At 36.5% G+C, this 25056-nt stretch overlaps 4 protein-coding genes and 1 pseudogene across 27 annotated transcripts in view; 3 read left to right on the forward strand and 2 right to left on the reverse strand.

Moving 5' to 3' along the window:
- LOC147474067 (uncharacterized) overlaps positions 1-25056 on the reverse strand; it is a 77417-nt gene that overhangs the window by 9216 nt on the left and 43145 nt on the right. The window lies entirely within an intron of this gene.
- LOC147474068 (vacuolar protein sorting-associated protein 2 homolog 2-like) overlaps positions 1-25056 on the forward strand; it is a 45087-nt gene that overhangs the window by 1908 nt on the left and 18123 nt on the right. For 5 of the 20 annotated variants that reach the window (XM_086586713.1, XM_086586711.1, XM_086586728.1 and 2 more), the window contains 5 exons: positions 4809-5172; positions 6001-6081; positions 6870-7118; positions 7399-7570; positions 11906-11977. In XM_086586713.1, coding sequence (XP_086442839.1) covers positions 7111-7118; positions 7399-7570; positions 11906-11977 — 252 coding nt within the window. In that variant the 5' untranslated portion in view covers positions 4809-5172; positions 6001-6081; positions 6870-7110. The other 15 variants (XM_086586737.1, XM_086586712.1, XM_086586714.1 and 12 more) reach the window with 15 other exon arrangements.
- Positions 2210-3649, forward strand: LOC147474069 (uncharacterized; annotated as a pseudogene). The gene is made up of 3 exons (XR_015210159.1): positions 2210-2266; positions 2379-3169; positions 3400-3649. The product of XR_015210159.1 is annotated as an uncharacterized LOC147474069 (transcript).
- Positions 16883-25056, reverse strand: part of LOC147474070 (uncharacterized) — a 110255-nt gene continuing 102081 nt past the window's right edge. The window contains exons 4-8 of the mRNA XM_086586695.1: positions 19992-20066; positions 19664-19804; positions 19429-19569; positions 19171-19314; positions 16883-19084 (exon numbers count right to left, since the gene is read on the reverse strand). Of these exons, the coding sequence (XP_086442821.1) occupies positions 16980-19084; positions 19171-19314; positions 19429-19569; positions 19664-19787 (2514 nt within the window). The 5' untranslated portion in view covers positions 19788-19804; positions 19992-20066 and the 3' untranslated portion in view covers positions 16883-16979. The remainder of the gene's footprint in view (positions 19085-19170; positions 19315-19428; positions 19570-19663; positions 19805-19991; positions 20067-25056) is intronic.
- LOC147474071 (uncharacterized) lies at positions 20423-22552 on the forward strand. 4 transcript variants are annotated; one of them, XM_086586740.1, is made up of 6 exons: positions 20423-21132; positions 21462-21595; positions 21691-21754; positions 21950-21985; positions 22088-22147; positions 22274-22552. In XM_086586740.1, the coding sequence occupies exons 2-6, from the start codon at positions 21507-21509 to the stop codon at positions 22334-22336; spliced, it is 312 nt and encodes a 103-aa protein (XP_086442866.1). In that variant the 5' UTR covers positions 20423-21132; positions 21462-21506; the 3' UTR covers positions 22337-22552. The 4 variants fall into 4 exon arrangements, 3 of the variants coding, with proteins under 3 accessions (XP_086442866.1, XP_086442864.1, XP_086442865.1); XM_086586738.1 differs by having other exon boundaries at positions 20502-21088; XM_086586739.1 differs by lacking the exon at positions 21691-21754 and having other exon boundaries at positions 20898-21595.

Here is a 25056-nt window from a genome sequence, read left to right on the forward strand (position 1 = left end):
GACGAGTGCTAATTAGCCACATTGCATGTAATTGTGGTAGTAAATTCATTAAGTGTCATTTTCATGAACGGAGTAGATTATTTCATGAAAATTTCCAATGCAAACCCTAATTGGCAGGAAATTAAAGATGCGCTCAAGGAACACCAGACTTCGACACTTCGGCCTGAAATAGTTGCACGGGTATTCGAAATTTTGAAACAAAGAGCAATTATGAAAGAAATCTTGAAGAATGATATCTTCGGCCGGGTGGTTGCATATGTCTATACCATTGAATTTCAGAAGCGCGGTCTTCCACACATGCATTGCCTTTTATTTCTCGCGCATGATGACAAGATCCGAAACAGTGAGCAAGTGGATAAATTTTGTATGTGCGAATTCCCGGACACCCACACCCTGCATTGTTTGAAAGCAGTGAAGAAGTGCATGGTTCATGGCCCCTGTGGTGATCGAGATCCGAAAGTGCTTCATGTATGGAAAATGGTCGATGCACCAAAGCCTATCCAAAAGAGTTTGTGGAGGAAACAATTATGGATAAAAAGGGTACTCCATTTACCGGCGCCGCATTAATCGGCAAGAAATATTTTGTGAAGAGGAGGAATAAAATGGTTAAAGTTGATAATGGAGATGTTGTTCCCTACAATGCATATCCATGCGAAATGTTTGACGCCATATCAATGTTGAAGTTTGTGCATCGTGTCAAGCTGTTAAATATATTAACAAGTACATCTACAAAGGCTATGACAAAGCAGCGATTGGTGGCGGCAGGAACAAATGATGAGATTCAAACAATATATCGATGCAAGGTACATTGGACCGTGAGAAGGCGCATGGCATCTATTTCAGAATCCAATGCATAAAGAGTTTCCAAGTGTCCAACGATTGGCGCTTCATTTAGAAGGCATGCATAGGGTTGTTTTCAATAGCAAAGAGCCCATGGATGCAATTCTTGCCCGAGCCAGAGACCAAACCTCAACACTGACAGCTTTCTTTAAGTGTTGTGCTGAAGATCCAAATGCACGAGCATTTACCTATCAAGAATTTCCAAGACACTATGTTTTTCACAAAGACTCTCAAGAGTGGACTCCTAGGACTCAGGGACCTTCCATTGGTAGGATGTATTTTGCAAGCCCCAATGTCGGGGAGAGGTTTTATCTACGTTTGCTACTTACTGTTGTAAAAGGGCCTACCTCCTTTGCATATCTTTATAAAGTTGGTGATACCGTGTACAGCACATACAAAGAAGCATGTATTGCACGGGCTGTTGGAAGTCGATGATGAGTGGATACAATGCCTAGAAGAGCGGCGATAATGAAAACCGGATATCAACTACGGAGGTTGTTTTGTGTAATTCTTTTTAGAGTGTCATCCGTTACGACCCGGATCTACTTTGGAGCAAATTTGCATCGAGTATATGTGATGATCTTGGACACCGGCTTCGAACAAAGCCACGACATCCCGGATCCAAGTGATGAGCAAATAATGATTACGGCTTATATCCGGTGGAACAAATCCTTTTAGAATCTGGGAAGACATTAGAAGATTTCCGCCCATGCCAAAGCAAAAGGAGGATTGGAGCAAAATTGTTGGCAATAGGCTCATTTGGGAGCAACGCCAACTTCAAAGATGAAGGCATAGGAGAAGATTTTCGCAGTTGATGTGAGTCGCCTTAATGCCGAACAACTTCATGCTTATATTTGTGGATCGATTCAATTATATGGTGACAAGGGCAAACTTTTCTTTTGAATGGAGCGGTGTGCAGGGGAAAACTTTTTTGTATAATACAATTGCAAAAGGCCTGCCGCGAACACAGGTCTTATTGTCATCATGGTGACATCATCGGGGAATTGCATCTCATATTATTTAATGCGGTGGACGACCGCTCATTCTACATTTAAAATTCCAATTGATGTGATGGATACCACTTTTTGCGGCTTTACTAAACATTCGACCTTGTCGACCTATTTAAAGAAACAAAACTAATTGTTTGGGACGAGGTGCCCATGCAACATAGATCTTGTGTTGAGGTGGATAGAACACTTCAAGATATTTGTGGAAACAAGAAGATATTTGGTGGTATCACTACAGTTCTTGGTGGTGATTTTCGACAAAACTTTACTGTTATACCGTTAGGCGAGAGAGCAATTTGTTGGTGCATCACTACGGCTCTTTCCTTTGGAGTTATTTAGAAGTTTTGCACTTGGTACGGAACATGCGGCTTGAAATGGCAGAGTCCGAGAATGTCGAATTCGCCCGATTTTTGTTGGAGGTGTGCTACTAATGCCTTCTAATTAGAATGTTTTTTTTTTCTCCATTAGTTCCATATATAAAGCGAACTATTTTAGAAACTAATGAATTCATTTTTGCTTTGATTCATTTAGATTGGTTCGAATCCCAAAGAATACGTACAATTGCCGAATGGAATACGCAAATGTACTAATATCCAAGAACTCATCTTCTCTGTCTATCCCCAATTGGATGTTATGGACACACCGTCTCCAAATTTCTTAACTGATCGCACTATTCTTGCTGCCCGTAATGATGATGTGAGTGCAATTAATGAGGTTGCACTGAATTTGTTTTCCGGTGAAGGCGCTTTGAGTATTTGGCGGCAGATAAAATCATCGAAGATGATATTGATAATCCAAGTGGGGCTCACTATCCCACCGAGTTTCTGAACTCCCTCGACCCTTCTAGCTTACCACCTTTCAATCTCAAGTTAAAACCTGGATGCCCTATAATGTTGCTCAGGAACATAGCACCTAAAGATGGCCTTTGCAATGGGACACGACTTATGGTGCTTCAATATGCGAGTAAAGTCCTTCAAGCTAAAATTTTGACTGGAGAGAAAGCTGGAAATCCGGTACTCATCCCAAGAATATCTCTGGCTCCCTCAAATGCAGAGTTGCCTTTCAAACTATCAAGACGACAATTCCCTGTTCGACTAGCTTATGCCATGACAATTAATAAGTCGCAAGGCCAGTCAGTGAAATATGTTGGCATTGATTTGAGGACACCGGTTTTCAGTCATGGGCAACTCTATGTGGCCATGTCCAGATGTACTTCTTCAAAAAGAATATCCGTTTTTCTTCCACCTAATGCAAGAAATTGTACTACAAATGTCGTATACCCAGAAGTTCTTCTCTAAGGACATCGATACCAATGAGAAAAGGCAAGTGAGAAATTAAAGAATGTTACTTTTATTGGTTTAGAAAATAAAGAATATATTGTATCCATATATATGCTATGTAAGTTTTTATGATAGTTTTTTTTTGTTGATGATAGCGTGGATACTTAAAAATAAGAATAGAGATTATTTTATTTTGAAAACCATCTCTTTTGTAAACAATATGCTAAATGTATCAAGTCTAAAAAAATCATGTGTATGTGGTTTGTTTGCAGGTACCAAGTTAAATTGCCATAATTTTTCAGCGACATGATTGTAGTCTTTGCTCCATAGCGGATTTATCCATATGGTAGCAGAATGGTGTGAACAGTATGCATAGAGGGGAGAATGAGAGAAATGAGGAACTCGATAAGTGGGCGTGGAGTATTTATTTTATTTTATTTTTCCCTTTCGTTACTAGAATTATCCCCAGGTGAAAAATTATGCAAAGTCTTCTTTAATGTTTAATGAGTTGTCTTTTAGTTTTAGAAGTAATTTGTGTTATGTATAAATATGAAGTTATATATTTTGGTATGATTGATCTATGAGAATTGTATTGTTTGATTTTCGGGTTATGACAGATTTAGGTTTTTTGAAATGTTGAAAATACAAAGGAGACTCTATTTGGATTTTTTTTATTTTTTAAAAAAAAAAATGATGATGCTCTTAATTGAAGACTCTCTCCCTTTATTTTCATCATTCTCATCATTCGATATGTATTAAATTAATGAATGTATAAGAGTATGTGTAATGAGTTGGTTTGTGAGAAATGAAATGCATAGAATTGCAATAATTAAACTCACTTGAGTATGTGTATGAAATGATTATGAAGTATAAAACTGTTGGAAATGGTTATATCATCGATACAATGCTACCATAGAGATGGTCTCTCTTGGGGTGTTGTTCAAAAGCAATGTGTCTAGAGTGCCGACTGGCACGGGCATTCACTAGTATTTCTATAATATAAAGGGAGAGAAGTTATGAAGTGGAGACATAAGGCCATATAGACTGGGGGTGAGATTTAAAGTTTTTTTTTTTCCATTTGCTATATTTTCTCTTCTATGTGTTTCACTTAAATTTTAGAAACTTCCCAGGTGAAATTGTCATATATTCTCAGATAGGTCGCTATCAAGAAGGAAATAAGAAAATATTTGTTAGAAAGATTTTATTGGATTTTAAATATTTGTTGACATAACGTCCACAAGAAGAGTTTTGATTCTATGACGATCAAATAGAGTTGCACTTAGTCGATACATCACTTTTCATTACCAAAGATGTCATCTCATGTTCCATGATAACTATAGTATATACCTAACCCTAAAAAAAATAAATAAATAAAATAAACAAAAATAAAAAAAATGCTTTAGTCTACTGCCAGGCATGAGATTCATGGAGAAATTAATAGTGTCTTGATAGTAATCATCAAACTTGGTCTTGGAATTGAAGCTTTGACAAGCATGTCAATAGGGTCATATTGTCGTTAATTGTCACTTAAAATCCAAAGGTTTAGCAATCAAATCTTTCAATAAATCAAATTTGGCTTATATGTTAATGCATCTCATTCATCCGTACGTTACCTTCTTTTAGAAAAAAATTTGTTTATAAATGTAATCTTTGTACTAACTTTATTGGATTGTTGCAACAGAACGGCTGTAGCTATATTAAGGGTTTTGATACTGCAAACAAATGATGAGTGAGAAAGTACTTTTGAAACTGAATGCCTAAGAGGCTAGGTGCAGATATAGTTGTAGTTCTTTTGAAAATTTGCAGCTAGACAAAGTAATTATCATGTGAGATAACTTGGAAGTGATAAGAAAGCTGAGAAATGGAGGCAGGGGAGCTGGATTGGTGACAAGAAAATAGAGTCCATATCATTGGACCTCCCTTATCAAATTTTTGTTTGGAGTTATAGATTTAATAAGTTTTTGGAGGAACCTTGGCAGCAACCTGAGAGTCTCAATACAACAAGACTTTGGTCAATATTATGTGACTGTTTTGTATCTGTATATGTATGTGTTTGGTTAAATTGACCAAAGTCACATAATATTACTTTCCATGACTGTTTTGTATCTGTATAGTCTTTTCTTAGACGTTCTTTTCTGACTTTTGTCTCAGTACTCTAACTTAATAGCTTCTGTATTATGGTTCGAAATTTCAATACAATTCTGCTACGATGGAGATGTGCAGTTCTAAGAATACTCACGGTCTTATACAAATAGTTTGGCTTAAAAACACGTGCTTATGCACGTGCATCTTACTAGTCATTATAGAGACCAAAACTGAAAATTTAGCAATTGATCCTTATTTCCACTCTTCTCCTAAGGCCTGAACCCCAGTCTGGCCCTAAAACCTCGGATGGATATGTAGTTTGAGGGCTTGAGGGGGCAGACTGGCCCGGTCCAGCCCAGCCCATTTCACCATACCTTCGTTACAGAAATAAACCTTTGACCGTTATGATTTTTGCAGATGTTACCTGATTTACATATGACTACGGTTAATGTGGTTCTTGCACAGGGCATGAATCTGAAGAAAAAACATGAAGTAGGCCATTTTTATTGTTTTAGACATACTGCCTATGACTTTTTATAAAATCCAAATGTGAGGAAATCTGAGTACCAATAAAGTGGAGTAGCAGACTAAAATCCCTTTAACTGTCAAGACCACTCAGCAATTTTCAACTCTTATAGTCAATTCCAATAGTTTCTAAGATTTCCTATTTTAAAATTGAGGAGGTATCTTTGGGTGTCAACTATTAAGAATTAAGACCCCTTCTATTATGTTTTCTCTTGAGGGGTTTAAACATCACCGTCCTTAATGAGTAATTCTTAATGGAACAGGTGGAAATCCTGGCCGCAGTTGTCAATTCAATTGCAAAAACCGTTCAAGCTCAAACTGTACTTGATATTGGTGCTGGTCAGGTCCTTGTATTTTCCTTTTGCTCAATTTGTATTTGTTGAGATGCTAAATTTATATAAGTTTGCATCTATTCCAACTAACTGTGCAAAACAAATTGCTGCACCAAATTAGCCTCATCCTTGTCTGTGAGAGTAACCTTATGCTAGATGACGGGAAATCTTCTTTGTAGATAGATTTGCTATTTGGGGAGATATGTCATCGCCTGTACTGTCTAATTGATGCTGTCAGGGTTATCTTGCACAAGTATTAAACTTTCAGTACCAGTTATATGTGGTTGCAATAGATGCTTCTTCTCATCATAGTACAGTTACTAGTGCAAGAGCAGCACGAATTATGAAGCACTATGCAGCTAAAATGCGTAAATCTCAGTACGTCATAAAATATAGTGAGATGTTATTTTTACTAAGGAAATCCAAGGTATATGTGGAAATCAATACAACCTTATATGTGTTTCTGGATTTGCGGTTTTGGAATTTGGAATCCTCCTTTGATGGGGCTGAACCTTAGAGACTTAGTCCAAAAGTCATAACGGCTGAGTGGCTGACATAATTTAATTTCCATTTTAGAGAATTCGCTTGTCTCTGAACAAACAAGCTTATGTTAAATTTATGCTTCAGTTATCCATTTATCCATTACGTTCCCTGTTTTATCTGTGGCCTGCATCATGAGCAGACCTTGCAGAGGCACGCCAGATCGGCGTATACCTTGGGTTTCCTTTCATGAGCTTTATAAACTTCCTTTTATGCATTCTTCATATAGTGATTTTTGATGCTTTGCTTTATCAGAACAGGAACCAAGGAATTGAATTTACCCCAGACACTTGCTTTCCAAGTTCTCTCAAGTGACGCATTGAAAACTTTAAGTAGCAGTATAGCACGTGAAGATATTTGTAAACAGCGAGATGAGATTAAAAAGGATTTGAGCGAAGGACTGCAAGATGTGAGGATACAACCTCCTTCATGCGATATTCCTAATTTGAAATCTTCACTAGTTCTTGCCGAACTTCATGCTTGTGGAGACCTTTCGTAACAATGCTCAGGTAACTCCTCAATGTCTTTTGCTTTACGCCAAACTAGATTTTAGAATCCAAGGAATCATAGAATGGTGGGTGAGTTTTGTTACATGTGTGAGTGCGACCATATGTTTTGAAATCGTTCATGACTGCCAAACAGTAAACCAGTGTACTTCCTTCGCATTGGATTTTGGTGCAAGTAGGATATAATGCTCTTACTTTAGTGTTTGTTGGTTATTCCCTTGTTTGACATATATATACTAGTGCACTCTGAAGTCTAAAATGTTGCTTTCTCTTATTAACTCAGGACATTTTTGGACTGTGAAGAGATTAAAGCAGTGATAAGCATTGGTTGTTGTTACAACTTACTATCCGATGAAGGTTTTGAGAATGTCAGTTCTCAAAGGGGTTTTCCAATGAGTTGTGTTGATTTGGCTGGATTTTCATTGGGGAAAAGTGCACGCAATCTTGCTTGTCAGGTAACATTGACATGTAAGTTTCTTTGGTTGGTTGTAACATTGACATGTAAATCTTGCACCTGAAAGGGCTTAAGGTGCGAATCAGTTGTTGTCTCACAAAAACATATGAGGCAACATGATACCAATTGGTAATCAACCATAAAAGGTATGATTATCCTTCAGTCCTGGTGATGATATCCTTCTAGCTAACTTGTAATAAGTAGATTACTAGTTAAGGAAAGAAATAGATGGATATGGCCAAAACCAAAACAATCAAATAGTGTTAGGGCTTGTTAATTGTGATGATGATGACAGTTTGTAATATTCTTGACAGTTGAACGTGACATTGTTCAACACCACAATTGTTGTCAAATGAAATTGACATTGTATTTTATTTTCTTTGTTAGAGTGCGGAGAGATGGAGACTTCTAAACAAAGTATAGATTTAGAAGAATCACACGTGAAAGCGAGTAATGTGACTTGTAGTTAGTTTCAGATACTAGTCAAAAAACATTAATACTGAGTAGTTGAGAATGCTCCCAGTGACCCACGTCAGCCCCCCCTTTTTCTCTGAGACTGACACATCAGATTTTTCTTAAAAAAAGTAAATCTACGCCTTTTTTTTTTTTTTGCACATGTCAATTGTTCGTAACCCAAACAAAAATAAAAAAACAAAACTCTCCACCAGACAGAAAAAACAAAAACAAAACCAAACCCACCACTTCTTATTCACCGCCATTACCACCACACTTTGCCACCACTACAGCGGCTGCAACTCGCTTTTTTTGTCACAATACTAAATACCCATCTCTTACTCTTCCAAAATTCAACAAATCAAAACACCCCTATCTGTGATCTATAGAGAATTTGCAAATGAGGAGATTTCTTTGGTTTTTGATTCAGATTTTGAAATACGCCAAAAGCCTTAATGATTCAAAAAAAAGGCTCTAAATGATCTTCTCTTCAGTAGCGGTTGCTCAACTTTGCCATTTCAGGTAGACCTCTTATTTATGCTAGGAAAAATATGTAAAGTTTTGGCAACTTAAAGATTTAGTCTTCTTTCCATTGAATGGATGGAATTAATGTGATGCATTCTGCTTTTTAATACATTTTAAAAGAAGTCGCTATCCAAATCTCAAAGATGCAATGTTGGGCAAAACACTATTTGTTCCCATGCTTTTGTTTTTGTCAAATCAATATTTTAGTGATATATAAACAAATTACATCGGGAGGTGACAAGCACGCTACAAATTGTGCCGCAAAGTCCCTTTTTGAATAGCAAATCTCAACCACAATCTCATTAGCGCCACATCATTTTTACATGTTTTACTTTAACAAGCATGACATCTGGTGTTTACTGTCTAGAACTCCACTTCAACATGGGGGACTGAGGAACCAAGTATCTGGGATGCAGTAGAACCAGATAGTTCTAAGAAGCAGTCTCGATCCAAAAAGTCACGCCGTTCACCACCACGAGCTAAAAAAGGTGATTATGGATATAACTTTAGCTGTATAAGCACTGATAACCCCTGACGAGGCATTGATGTTTCTAGAAAATGTGTACTTTGCATTGTTTGAACTTTGAACCTTAGTGGATAAGGGACATACTGCATATTCATTCTTTTTCGCAATCTGTAATTAAGATTCTTTGAGATCTGGGTTAAAGTAATAACCTTCTAATATATTTTAAGACATAGTAGACTCTATTGGTATCAATACCAAAGTTTTAAAGCTAAGGTCTCTTTTTAGCTTTTATTTTTATTTTTTTTTCATAAAGGGATTTGAATTTTTACTATTGCACGTTTGCACCCTCTTACAACTTGGTATCTCATTGTATTTCATGTTCAGGCAACCGATTTTACTATTGCACATTTGCACCCTCTTACAACTTGGTATCTCATTGTATTTCATGTTCAGGCAACCGACGACGAAAGAAATTTTCATCTGACTCTGACTCGCAAAATGTGTTTCAAGCTAGATTTGGAAATAGATATTATCTGTGGTCGTTTAGAAACTCGAAGAACCCGGTTTCGGACTTCTTCGGGCTGAATTTGAGTGGAGAGACCGATCAAGCCGGACTAGAAATAGGGAAAAGTATGGGACTCGATTGATGATATTGATGATGAAGATGATGATGACAAGTCATGCATGGCAAGTTCATACTGATAGAACAATTCTTGGTTTGCCGCCAACAGGCCCTTCAAAGATTGATGCCGTCAAAACCGCGTAAGTAGGCCATTATTGTTGTGCATTATGAACTTATACTCATTGATATGGTAGTTTTCCTTTATGATTGGAATGGGTAAAGAAATTGTTTCACCTTTACTCACATGTACATTTTCAAATTGCTTCTTATAGGTTCCGCTCCTCAGCTTTGAAGTGGCATCCTGATAAGCATCAAGGCCCTTCACAGGTAAGGTTCAACTATTACTATAGACGATTGCGATTGTGATTGGCTTCCCCCACAACGAATCCAAAATTTCAATAATGAGAGGTGGACAAACCGTGGACGAGAAGATAAAAATCATTGGCGCTTTACTCTGAAAGAAAACAGTTTGAGATTTTCCACAGAGCAAGCGCTGTATGATTATTATGTTCACATATTAGCCAGGGTTCTTCCAAATCTTTGGGCAAAAAGGAAATTTATATTGTAACTTGTGAGGAACCTTTTGGTTTTGGCGCTGAAGTTGATAAAATTATTGCGTCGAAGGTTGTACATTTCCCAGAAGTTGAAGACTGTGATGAAGACAAGTTCTATGAGGCTAGGAATAAGGAATCCAATGTGCCATTAAACACCCGTTTTGTTCCAAAGAACAAGAATTGCCGGCTTGAAAACATCTTCAGTTATCATTATCTCTCTGAACGGAACTTAGAATGGGATTCTGATCATTGGCTTATCAATGTAACGCGGGTACCTAATGACAAACAAGCTAGGTACTTTTGAGTTTTACGTTAAATTACTATCAAAGGTTCTTAAAAGTGAAAACGTGGCAAAACAGAAAATTTATATGGCTTGGCTTAGGCCTCCCTGGGGTTTCGCTGCTGAAATTGACGATGATACTTTAAATAAGCTTAAAGCTCTGCCAGATGTTCTACAAGTGCTTCCAGATTATTCCTTTGATCTCAAGGACGAGCTATATGAGGAACTACATCTATTCGATATCGAGGATACTATGTGGCGAGTCCTATATATTGCCGGTTCTCAAATAAGTACAGATTACGGATATTGCAATGATTAGGGTGACCAATCAAAAAATAATTACTATCAAGAATAAGGAGGCTTAGAAATAGTATATATAGGGGCATGAGATGCGTTTGCATCTTCATATTGATTTGAATGTATTCGTTGTTTATTGCTATAATGCTAAGAAAAAAAATCCTTTCTAAGAGTTACTTGCATTCGCGGAAAAAAGAAAGAAAGATGCAACATGTATTAGTGTACCAGAAATGCATTACAATGATCGCAATAGACAAATTCTATTTCAATTTTCAAAGAACCACAATGAAGACGATGATGGTGCTACTGTCAATGATTCAGAAAGGAAGGGGAAAACTGTCGTATTCAAAAAATTTACACGTTAAACAATATTTCAACATGTTTCAGGGTGTCAGCCCGAACAGTTTTGAAAACACAGCCCTAGGACAATAATAACCTAGGTGAGGGTGATAAAAATTGTTATTTAGGACAATAATACTTCAAAAAAAATTAGAAAAACATAAACCCATTAAACAAAGTGTGTATATATATATATATTATAAGCAGTAAATCATTAGCTATCAATATACATATATTATTTATTCAAGTGGACTTTAGATTTTTGAGTCATTAGCTATCTATGTAGCAAGTCCCGGCCATAGGCCGGGCCAAATGGCTAGTATCAAATTGAGACTCAGTCCAACCTGCCTCAATTTGGAGTCAATTTTTGGTTGATTGTTGAGTAACCTACTGTAAATCTCATCCTATGTTTCGGATTGAATCCTGTATAATAGCCTACATGTTCTTAACCCTATATATGCTCTTCAGAAAGATGCAATTTGCGGGTTTTAAATCAGTTCAAGTCGGGATCAGTTTGGGCATGTGTTAATTTCATTGTGATGCGACTCCTAATTTGGGACCCTAGGTTCTGTATGGTGACTGAATGTCCTACGAATTAACCCTACGAATAATGCAGGCTGCCACTAGAATATTGGCTCGTCAACTTGTTTGACTACGTCAGCAGATTACTAATTTGCAAGGGAGCCGTGCACAGATTAGAGGCGTAGCAGCTCACACTCAGGTCCAGACCTTGTTACTGACTTAAAACTATATGAAACTCTGCTGGTTTCTACGTCTCTAAATGCTGGTGTTTGTGGCAGGCAATGTATGCTAGTACTGCAATTTCTACTGGAATGAAAGGTGCTACAAAAGCCATGGTAGCCATGAATAAAGTATGCGTTCTTCGTGGTAGTGGCAGTGGTAGTTGAGATTGAAATCTCAATTGAACTACATATCTCAGTTTCTCAATTGTTTGAGTTTGTCTTTATGTTGCTTATTGATCAATTTTATGTCTTGGCTTGTTTCAGAAATGGCACCTGCGGGCAAGCAAAAAGTCATTAAAGAATTTCAGAAGGAGTCGCCACAAATGGACATGACTGTAAGATCCTCCTTTCCTGTCATGCACCATTTAAATGCTTCTAAGTCATGTATCATGTGGTTGTCCAAGTATTCCTTTTATGAAACAGACGCTTTTACATATTATAAAATGTTCCAAAACAAGTCAAGATTTGGCAAATCACCGACAATGTTCAAAAGATAAAAGCTTTTATCGAAGTTGTTTATATCTCGCCATAGCTTTTTGCCGAGCCACTGGGGTTTTCACGTAAATTTATGGCATTTAGCGCCTCTGTCATGAAGATTTGGGCATAATTTTCCGATCTTAATTGTTGTTGATGAAATTCAGAAAACCGCTCCATTGTACCACCGTAGTATTTATTGGTGTCAAGCCATCCGAAATCTTATAGAGTTTGGGATTTCGAGGATACTACGAAATGTTGCCTTGTTATCGTTTTGTTAAGAAGTCATTGCACCTTTTCTTTATTTATGATTTTTTTTTGCAGATTGAGATGCTATTAGAATCAATTGATGAAACTTTGGACAAAGATGAGGCGGAGGAGGAAACATAAGAGCTCACCAACCGGTGTTAGCAAATACCTAAGTAATCGGGTCTTTTCAATATACTACGTTTACATTTAACGTAATACAACTATTATCTTTATGTGGATTTGCATGTTTTGTCTCAGTAGGTGCTTGACGAGATTGGTGTAGATATTGCTTCATTGTGTTGGTCTTTTCGATTGTTGATGACGCCTCTTGCAGGATTTGGCCATATTTGAATATTCCTAACTCATCAGTATAATTAACAGTTATCTTCAGTTCCTAAAGATCGGATATCATCCAAGAAAGTTGAAAATGTTGTCCCGGCAAGGTAAGTTTCATCAAGCCATATATATATATTTAACACCAATTGGGGACTTATTAACAATTGGAAAGTGCACTGCTCTAGTCTCTTCCAAATTAAGTATTCGGGATTGTCTTCCCCTCATTGAGAAAGTCACTGGAAGAATCACAAACTGGAAGAGTAATTATTTGTGTCATGCTGGCAGACTACAACTCATCCAATCCATCTTGTCATCTTTCCACTCTTATTGGGCAAGAACTTTCTTTTTGCCAAAAAGTGTTCTATTGCAGATTTCAAAGGTGTGCATTAAATTCTTATGGTGTGGCACTCAAATGGTAAACAAGGTGCATTAAACAAATAGAGCAAACTTACTCTATACAAAGCAGGAAGGAGGCCTAGGCATTGTTGATCCCATTATATGGAATATAGGTGCATTATGTGGTCTAGTTTTCAAGATGGCAAGGAAGGAAAACAACCTTTGGAACAAGTGGATTTGGAATGAGCAGATTAAAAGTAAAATTTTTTGGACTATGAATATTCCTTCTGATTGTTCTTGGTCTTGGAGATCTATTCTCAATCATAGAAAGTATGCTCAGAGATTCACAAGATACATTATAGCTAAAGGGTGTCAAACTTACATTTGGCATGACATTTGGTGTGATGATTTACCATTGCACACCTAACTCTGCCAAGAAGAACTCTTATCAATCTCCCCGATGATGCAAGAATTTTTGAGTTAGTTGATCAAGGGAGATGGAATGACATCATCCGCAATCTACCTGAAGGACCTCTTAAGAACTCAATCTTGAGTACTGACATCTTTAATGAGCTCTCTGAAGATCAGATTATTTGGACTCCAACTACCTCAGGTGATTTCTCCTCTAAGTCGGCTTATGATGGTTTTAGAAGAACAAGGGCTAAGGTGCCTTGGTATAGTCTAGTGTGGGGAAAATTAGTACTACCAAAGTTCTCCTTCAATGCATAGCAACTCTTTTCTGGGAGTCTCCCTACCCAAGACAAGTTAGTCTACAAAAAGGTGTTGCCATCATCTTCTTGTTGTTTTTGCCAAGGCCATAAAGAAAACTCCAAACACCTTTTCTTTGATTGCCTATATTCTAAAGAAGTGTGGACTCGAGTTAAACTTCTATTGGTCTCAATGCAAATGTCTCTCACTCTAATAGAGAATGGTGGATATTATGAACCTTTGTAGAGAAAACTCACCACCAGCAGAAATTTTTAAGGTCTTTGTATGTGCAACTATTGGTTACATCTGGAAAGAAAGGAATAACAGGAGGTTCAATGGTGTATCTATGGTGGCTAAGGATGTAAGCCTTCTTCTCATGTTTGAGATGAAGCATTATATTGAAGTGGCATAAAGGATTTGATGGTTATCAGAGTTCTAGCAGATAGAATTGGGTTAAAGTTTATATATAAGCAGAAACGAGTCACCCAATGTAATTGGATACCCCCTCCCCTATGAATGCTGAAAGAGTTGGTTATGGAGGGACATGAAGAGATGCAGAAGGAAATGTGGTGTTTGCTTTCTTTGGAGGTGGCTCTGTTAAATCTGTGTTATACCAGGAAATAAAAGCAATTCATATAGGTTTGTCTATAAGCCTATCTATGAATATAACGAAGGTGGTAGTCAATTCTGACTCACTGAGAGCAATCCAAATCATGAAAGGTATTGAAGCTGCACTCTGGAACTGCTGGAACCTTGTCATGGCTATAAAAAGATACGCTACCAACATGGAAGTGATTTCTTTTGTGTATGTATTAAGAGAAGTGAATAGAGCTGCTGACTTTTTGGCTAAGGCTGAGTCCAATGGCTCTCTATCCCTTTAAAAGTAGAGCTAAAGTAAATAGATTTTACTCTCTATAATTAATTTCCTCTTTATATATACAAAGAATTCTACTCTCTATCTCTATTTTACTCTCTATATATATTATATAGAGAGTAAAATAGAGATAGAGAGTAAAATCTTTTGTATATATACATAGAAAAATAATGATAGAGAGTAAAATATGTTGACTCTAGCTCTATTTTGTTGACTTTAGCACTACTTTATTGACTTTAGCACTACTTTATTGACTTTAGCACTACTTTTAAAGGGATAGGGAGCCATTGGACTCAGCCTAAGTTATCAATAGATTGTAATGAGGAACATATATCTTTCTGTCCTCCCCTATGTAAATTGTAAAACCCTCTCTGAGTTAGTAGAGGAAGATGTAACTAGGCTTTACTTGAGAATCTAATATAGGTGGAGGTTTGTCTAACCTCAACAACATTTCTAAAAAAATAAAGTTGCATCTACTATCATGACGTTGTTATATAATCATCATATTCTTTTTATTTTAATTGATTGTGGAACATGTAGGTCTGGTTCTACTGATGTTGAAGATCTTGAGAAGAGATTGGCTTCGCTTCGTGGCATCGATCTGAACCATCAAGTATATCGAGTACAAGACACCACATTTATGTAAAGTAAGTAAGAAATGAAGTGAGTGCATGAAGATGTGATAGCTTATTAGCTTTCACTACATACATTTATGTTATGTTTCTCTGTAAAATTTGAAGTTTAACTGGGTGCGTGCCATAACCATTTATAGCAGTTGAAGTGAACTGAAATAAACTTTTTTTTTCTTCGTGTGATGAATAGTAGTAGAAGTAGCAACATTAATTAGAAAGAAAATGAGCTGAAGTAATCACCGCGTTGATCACTCCTTGGCATTTAGTACGTCTCTGTCATGAAGATTTGGGCATAATTTCTGATCCAGAAAGCCGTTCCATAGTACCACCGTAGGATTTATTGGTGTCAAGCCATCCAAAAATCTTATAGGAGTTTGGGATTTGTGAGGATACTACAGAAATGTTGCCTTGTTATCAGGTTTTGTTAAGAAGTCATTGCATTGCTCTTTATTTATGATTCTTTTTTGCAGATTGATATGCTATCAGAATCAATTGATGAAACTTTGGACAAAGATGAGTTGGAGGAAACAGAAGAGCTCACCAACCAGGTTAGCAAATACCTAAGTCATCAGTCTTTTCAATATACTACAGTTACATTTAATAGAATACAACTATTATCTTTCTGTGGATTTGCATGTTTTGTCTGTAGGTGCTTGACGAGATTGGTGTAGATATTGCTTCACAGGTTGGTCTTTCGATTGTTGATAACGTCCCCTTGCAGAATTTGGCCATATTTTAATATTCCTAACTCATCGGTATAATTAACAGTTATCTTCAGCTCCTAAAGGCCGGATCTCATCCAAGAAAGTAGAAAATGTTGTCTTGGCAAGGTAAATTTCATCAAGCCATATATTTAACACCAATTGGGGACTGATTAACAATTGGAAAGTGCACTGCCCTAGTTGACTTAAAGTTGCATCTACTATCATGACGTTGCTATATAATCATCATATTCTTTTTATTTTAATTGATTGTGGAACATGCAGGCCTGGTTCTACTGATGTTGAAGATCTTGAGAAGAGGTTGGCTTCGCTTCGTCGCATCTGAACCATCAAGTATATCGAGTACAAGACACCACATTTATGTAAAATAAGTAAGAAATGAAATGAGTGCATGAAGATGTGATAGCTTATTTAGCTTTCACTAGATACATATATGTTATGTTTCTCTGTAAAATTTGAAGTGAACTGGGTGCATGCCATAACCATTTATAGCAGTAGAAGTGACCTGAAGTAAACTTTTTTTACTTCGTGTGATGAATAGTAATAGAAGTAGCAACATTAATTAGAAACAAAATGAGCTAAAGTAATCACCCACAACTTATTCATGCGTAGATCACTCCTTCAACCTTCTGCGCTCTTCGGTGTAATTATGTAGGTTGTGATGTTTAATGAACAAGCTGCATTGGTCATTCAAGCTATGCCATAAGAAAATAAGAAAAATTGCATTCCCCTGATTAAATAATATATGTGACAACCGGTACTTGGAATGTCAAATTGCCAAGCTGTTCAAATATATTGGATTACTTTGAACAAAATGGAAATATGAAGCTCAAGCATGCATCAATGAAATTGAACCACAATCCACGCCAATTGGGGTTGACATAGAGAACAATTACAAATTCAAGCAAGAACACGACATAAGTAGCTGCAAAACTTGAAAGGAAACTGATAGGATCAATCCCAAACTTCTCTGCGAGTCCAGCTTGTCTGAGTGTCACTGAAATGACTGAATCTTTTGAGGTGTTGCATTGCTTTTGCAAAGGTAGTCCACAAAGAGACGGGTTGCCCTCGTAACTAGATACATCAAATGTGCTGAACTGCGCTTTATCTGGAACCCGACCAGATAAATTGTTGTAGGCCACAATGAAGACCTCCAAAGTGTTTATACCAATAAGCTCTGATGGAATCTGTCCACTCAATTTGTTGTGAGAAAGATCCATGCTCTCTAATTTCTTTAGATCTGACAATATTTTTGGAATTGATCCTGTTAACTGATTGTGGGACAAATTAAAAGCACGGATTTCAATTAGAGCTCCTATTTCGTGCGGTATGTCACCAGTGAATTCGTTGCATGACAAGTCCATGCCAGCCATGAAATTAAGAATGTCGCCTCTGTAAAAATCAAGCCTACTTTTTGTCATGAACTCGACTTCTTCTTGTTCTTGGTATTGAACAGGTGAAACAAAAGAGTCCGTGACTTCTACAAAATGACTCGGGTACGTATACTTATCTGCGCGATAATTAATTTGTCTTTGATTGTGAAATGCAGGTTCAACAGTTCCATTCTTTCCAAATGTGATGTTGCTGAAGCATGGAGGTATTGGTCCAATAAACGCGTTATGGGAAAGATCCAGTATAAGTATCTTATTCAGCTGACAAAATTCATGGGGAATTGAACCACTCAAATGATTTCCTTTCAAAAGAATAATTCTCAGATTCGAAAGTAAGGCAAGCCAAGAGGGGATGCTACCAGATAAGTTGTTATGCTTAAGGTCTAATGTCTTTAAGTTTGGGCTTTTGAGTAATGCCTCTGGCATTAATCCTGTGAGATTATTTACTTGCAAGTGCATATATTCCAAGGATGTCAAGTTCAGACAAGCAGGTATGGGGCCTGAAAGGTAGTTTTGAGAAAGGTCTAAAAAAACTAAATGAACTAAGTTGCAGAACTCTAATGGAATGGGACCAACAAAGGAATTAGTGTGCAGGACAAGTACCGTTAACTCTGTTAAATTACCTATCCAAGTAGGAATTTCACCCGATAAACGGTTTCGGCTTAGGTCCAACGTATCTAATAATACAGGCGGAGTAAGATTTGGGATATTTCCAGTGAATTGATTATCATTGAGACGTAGAGTCAACAACGAAATGTTAAAAAGTTTAGGTGATATTTGACCATCTAGTCTATTATTTGATAGTATCAATACTATTAACTTACTACTCATGGCCAAACTCTCTGGTATTTCTCCTGAGAAGTTATTATTCGACAAATCTAAAACCCACAAGCCATCTATGTTACCCAGTGAGCTTGGAATTCTACCTTCTAATCTATTTTTAGACAAATTTAGAATCGACAGGCTTGGAAATATGTCACTGATATTTGTTGGAAGTTTCCCTTGAATTTGATTTTTGGAGATATCAATCGCGGCTAAGTTCACCATAGGACTAGATGGAAATAGAATATCACCGTTAATTGAGTTGTTTGCTAAATTTAAATCATTTAACAGTGAATTATTTTCAAATAACCAGGTGGGGAACTTTCCATGTAAGTTGTTATGGGAGAGGTCTACTTCTCTCAAGTCATACTGGTTATGGAGAAAGTTTAGAAGGTCACTTGTTGACGTGTTAAGGTTACAGTTTGATAAACCGAGAACCTTCAATTGATTTTTATGATTAGCCAATGACATGAAAGATAGGGAACTCTGATCAAACTGGTTTCGACTAAGTGAAATGTAGTCTAAAGATGTCAGGTTAGATAGAAGAGATAAAGGATTGTTTCCACTCAGTTGATTATAAGAGAGGTCTACCATTCTAAGAGACGTCAAATTATTGAGACATGGAGGAAGGATCCCTTCAAACTTGTTCCCACTAAGATCTAGATACTGAAGCTTCGTCAATTCACAAAATCCTATAAAGAATATATGAGAGATTATATGAGAGAATATAAACCATGTTATCCAAAAAGAAAGTGTCATTGACTTGACGGAGATTTACCTGATATGGAGTCTTCTTTGATATTCGCTCCTAGCAAGAATAAAGCCTCCAGAGAATTCAAAGACAATATTGATGGTGGAATCCTCCCTGAGAAGTTGTTAAAACTCAAATCTAAGATCTTCAACTTGCTCAAATTTCTCAAATCTAAAAAAAAGTTATTCAAAAGGTTAGAACCAATAAAGTAGAGGTTTATCCCAAAAGACTGGATATTAGTAGAGGTTTACTTGATATGGAGTCTTCTTTGATATGGAGATTTACCTGATATGGAGTCTTTGATATTCGTTCCTCGCAAGTATAAAGCCTCCAGAGAATTCAAAGACAATATTGATGGAGGAATCCTCCCTGAGAAGTTGTTCTCACTCAAATCTAAGATCTTCAACTTGCTCAAATTTCTCAAATCTATAAAAAAGTTATTCAAAGTTGAGAGTTATTAAAATCCCAAAAGACTAGATATTTAAATCGTGAAAGTGCCATTGACTCAGTAGAGGTTTACCTGATATGGAGTCTTTGATATTCGTTTCACTCAAGGATAAACTCTCAAGAGAAGTCAAAGACAATATTGATGGAGGAATCCTCCCTGAGAAGTTGTTCCCACTCAAATCTAAGATCTTCAGCATGCTCAAATTTCTCAAATCTAAAAAAAAAAAGTGATTCAAAGTTAAGAGTTGTTGTGACTCACATTTAAGATCTTCAACTTGCTCATATTTCTCAAATCTAAAAAATTGATTCAAAAGGTTAGAACGTGCGCAATAAAGTAAAGAATTGTCAAATATTACATACTCTAAATGAAATTTTAGTTATGGAGATTTCTGAACCATTACCGTGGAAGGGAAAGAAGTCATCTAGGTTATTACCGCTTAAATCTAGGAATTCCAAGTTGCTCAAATTTGTTAACACTGCAGCAAAAATAATCAATTATAGATGCATCCCCGATTCAGAAAGCTTATTCATGTGGCAGCAAATCAATAAGAACGAATAAAGTGTACGATCACATACCTTTGGCAAAGTCCGATAATGACCCTGCTAAATTATTATAGCTAAGAATAAGAGTCTTAAGAGATTTGAGTTCGCCCAGAAACGGAACAGTGCTCTTGTCACTGTTGTTGGAAAAGAGCACTTTTGTTGGAATTGAAGGTGCAGTATTGCTCATGTTGACGAATCGGTTAAATCTTAAATCCAAGACCTCCAGTTTTTTCAATTTGGACAATCTCTCAAGATCTACAAGTAGAGCATAGGGAAATAAAAATTTATTAGTTGGAAATGGTTGGAAGTCTAAGGGCTACCTCGTTTGTTAAGTGCTAAAATGAGGAGTCGTCAGTATCTAGTTATCTACCTTCAATTGTCCAATTAAGGGAATTGAGTGATAAGTCTAGATGTTGCAGCTCTTCAAAAGGAGTATATAAGGACACATCTAGAAATTGATTGCATTCTTCACTGTTGCAAATGTATGTATTTTTAAGAGAGAGTTGGATAACTCTACCAGTAGTATTACTACACTCAACTCTTTCCCAAGTACAACAATCACTTGTTTTGTCATCAACCCAAGTGCAAAAAGGGGGGATAGGAAGATATCGATTATCTGTACGAAGACAATCCGTATGATTCCATTTGATTGAATCTTTTAATCTCAATAGAGCAACTCTTTCCTCTTCCAAACAACCCAAGCATCCATTGTAATGAAGTATTGCAAAGAAAACAAACATACAAATAGTCCAAGGCCATGAATTCATTATTGTATGAAGGGAGGAAAAAGGATTTAGCTAGCTTTTGTGCGATAAGGAAGAGGGAGGGGATCGGGGGATATATATAGTTGACATCCAAAGTCACTCAAACGCAAGATGGCCTTCAATTCAATGACTAAGAGAGAACCAGCCGTGGCAAAGTCAAAACCAAGTCTTGAATGCTTTTCTCAATTGTAGTAAAGATCTCGTTTCTTCTTTATTTCATTTCTCCTTTGAACAGGTTAATTCCAATACCCATAACCGTCAATTTCACTTTTTTAGTTAAATTGGTATGGTAAACTTTAGTCTTTAGGGCTTTTAATTGGTGTAATAATAGGAAGAAGAAATGGGCTGTGTAGTTATATAGAAAGATAAAAGAGAAATTTAAATAATAATACGTCTTTCATAACATTGGAGAAAATTATAACGGTAGCATTTACTGTGGCAGATGTTGTCGACCTCTCTTTGACACGCCAAGCCATTTTAGTTGAAGTGTCCTTCTTGTCTGTGTGTCTACTATTTTCCTATTGATTTATACTGACATGAGTAGGTCTTTGACACACATTTCAGCTATTGTTGCAACAAGCACCGGTGCATTGGAATTTGCTACTTCTAATGGTTTTGGAGATTGCTGGAACCATGTTGGACCGAAAATGTCTGGTTTACAGAGAGAAGCAAGTAGAAGAATGTCTAGCTTTAACCAGGTGCATTCTTTAAGCCACAGCATTAACTTAACTGAGATGAAGAAGCGAATGAATCAGCACTCTAACCGATAAAAATAAAATAAAAAATGAATCAGCACTCTAGGCCTTTCTCGGAATGCCTGCAAACAAGCAGAGATCGTGACTTTCAACAATGGAAACGTAAGTGTTGCAGTTACCTCTTAATTAACTTCAAGAATTACTGTGAAAATGTGGACGGTGGACCCTTAAAAATTCTGACTGTAAAGCGGCATGAAGATGTGGATGATTAATTTGTGGGTATTTGGCATATTGGATATCTGTTTCAGCTACATTTCTTATATTATAACTGTTTGGATTTGTGTGTTTTGTCTGTAGGTGCTCAACGAGATTGGTGTAGATATTGCTTCACAGGTTGGTCTTTGGATTGTTGATAACGTCCCCTTGCTAGATTTAACCATGTTTTCATATTTATCAATATAAATAACACTCGACTGATCCTCACTTCTTTGACAGTTATCTTCGGCTCCTAAAGGTCGGATCTCATCCAAAAAAGTGGAAAATGTTGTCCCGGCAAGATAAGTTTCATTGAAGCCATATATTAAATGCACTGCTTTAGTTGACTTAAAGTTGTAAATCTATTATTATGATGCTATTAAGTAATGATCATATCCTTTTTATTCATTGACTTGTGCAATATGCAGGTCTAATTCCACTGATGTTGAAGATCTTGAGAAGAGGTTGGCTTCGCTTCGTCGCATCTGAATCATCAAGGATATCGAGTGCAAGACGCTACATATACATATTATGCTTATGTAAGATAAGTACCAAATGAAGTGAGTGCATGAAGATGAGATAGCCATTTATAAACTTTCATTACATACATATGTTCTATGTTCTTTTTCTCTGTAAAATTTCTAGTGAACTGGTGGGTGCATGTCATAACTTTTTATAAACGTTTTTTTTTTTTGGTGTGATGAATAGTAGTAGAAGTAGCAACATTACTTAGAAAGAAAAAACGACTAAAAAGCAATGTTATCAAACCGAACCCAGATCTCAACCCAGCAAGAGGACCGGGTCAGTGGGTTAACGGTCCAACCAGTGGGTTGAAGCATATATTTTTTAGACTATAATATATATAAGCTACTCCTTTATTACACAGTCAGTGTTACAACCCGAGTGGTCAAAACAAGAAATAAGCCAAAAGGCCCAATTTGAAATTTTAATCATAGTCTAGGACAGCTGGGTTTTGAAACCATTGATAAGGACATTTTTTGGCTTATAACTACTAGAAAAACCAAATTTCACGTTTTAATTATTAATAAGGACAGACTTGACTTTTTTATTTTTACACTTTCCAATTTTACCCTTCTATGTTTGGTATCGACGTCACAAGATACTTGGCATGATAAAGTGGTATGCATGACGACACTTGTGCATACAATTTTTTTGTGATGTTTGGTATGACCGACGTCATGCAAGATACCCTCAGATACCAAGAGGTAGTATATTAATGACAACTTTGTCATAGATATTATTTTTTTGATATTTGGTATGACGGTTGGCGTCTATGGATACCTCGCGATACCAAGAGGTCAGTGATGACCTTGACATGCGTAATATTTTATTTTCATGATGTTTGGTGATGACCGACGCCTACGATACCCAAGATAATTATCTTAAGGTGGTATGATGCACCAACACACGCAAGCATCTGGGGGTATTATTATGTCTTTTCGGACAAAAGTCAACTATTGTCCTTAAGAGTATTTTTGAAATGCGGGTGGGTTTTTTGGTTCTTTATTTCGGAATTTTGTCCTTTTTAGTTTTGTCCCCCATTATAGTATTATATTATAAGGTTTTGCTAGTAACCAAGGTTCAAACCCTCGTCCATCCAGTGGTAGACCCACTCGTTGATGAGCGGAGTTAATTTTTTAATTTCGAAGAATTGCAAAACTGGATTACTGGGTCGGTCCAGTATGCTTAAACCGTCTGTGTTTGCTTGGTTTAACAGAGAACCGCAGCTAGACATACTGATATACTATTTAAATGGATCAGACCCTTTTCAACTGGTCTGCCTACTTCCCATTCGTTTAAACCAAAACCGTTCGAAGCCAACCTCCACGAACCCACCAAGCCGATCCTGTTAATACAACTTTTCAAAAACCAGATCCACTTTTCAACATCGCATCAAAATGATCAAATAGGTAGGCTCATTACTTTATTTCCTTCAGCCGAACCTTTGTTGTGCTTACCACACAATGGTGAGAAGTTAAAAAGAAAAAATAAATAAATAAACAAGTCTATGATATAAGGGTTGCATCTCATGTTCAGACAATGCTCTGATCACAGTTAATATCTCGATCCTGCTTTCGGTAATGACAATATGTTAGCAGTTTTCTTTGAATATTAATTGTCACTAAAAAAAAAAAAAAAAAAAAAAAAAAAAAAGATCTACTAAAAGATTGAAGACGATGGGTTGTTAACAACAAAAAGTTTGATCCAATGTAACTCAGGTGCATATAAGCTGTGTATCCCATTGAGAGATACTTTTGGTATTATGTGAAATACCAGTGGAACTTGAATGGAAGTCAGATGGAACTAGAGGGGAATTGTGATGTTTATAAATGTGGGGGGTTTATTCAAAAATGGTGACAAAAGTGAGGTTTGGACCCCTATTAATTAAGAGGAAAAATGAAATAAGTGATAGCTACTTAGCTAGACTTGGTTTTGTTAGATGACTGTCCGTACTCCTGACTCTTTGATATGAGATATTATTTGACTTTGAAGTCTTGTAACGTATAAGAGGTTATTACGAGTTGAGACTATTCAAACTTGACTTGGTTAAAGTGTTAAAGTGATATAAGAATTGAAAGGTGAATTATTGGATGTCACATCCTATTATGAACATCATGTCCAATTTTTCCAGGTCCTCTGCAATTGTGTCTATGTCAATCATTAGCACGACAATGGGTCATAATTAGATACCCCCTGGGTGGTTGCCCTTTGTTCCGTTTTTAAGCATCAGCGGAAGCAAATTCCTATTAAAACGTCATCTCCTATTAAAACGGGAATTTGAAATTCCTCTTCTATTATAACGAGAATTCTTATCCTATTAAAACAAATTCTAACACTTCTAATTAAAGCGGGAATCATTCTCCTATTAAAATAAAATATCTTTTTCAATTGAAAAAACAGATTTTTAAAACTTCATTTAAAACAATTTGTTAAAAATTTAAAACGGGTTATCGGCTAAAACGGTAGTCAACGGGTTAGAAAAAAAAAATCTAAATGTTTTCAAAAAAGCCGGTGCATATGCACGGGCCTACAAGCTAGTATCTTAATATTAAAGCTCCCACAAAGGGTATTTTTCGAGCTCTATTAAAATTCCATGTCATCTTCTATTAAAACAGAAATTTCTCTTTTATTTGAAAACAGAAAATTTGCTATAGGTACAAAGCCGCAAATTTCTTAAGTTAAGAGGA

Source organism: Coptis chinensis, unplaced genomic scaffold (genome assembly GCF_015680905.1).
Source record: "Coptis chinensis isolate HL-2020 unplaced genomic scaffold, ASM1568090v1 utg136_pilon_pilon, whole genome shotgun sequence".
Classification (NCBI taxonomy): Eukaryota; Viridiplantae; Streptophyta; class Magnoliopsida; order Ranunculales; family Ranunculaceae; genus Coptis; species Coptis chinensis.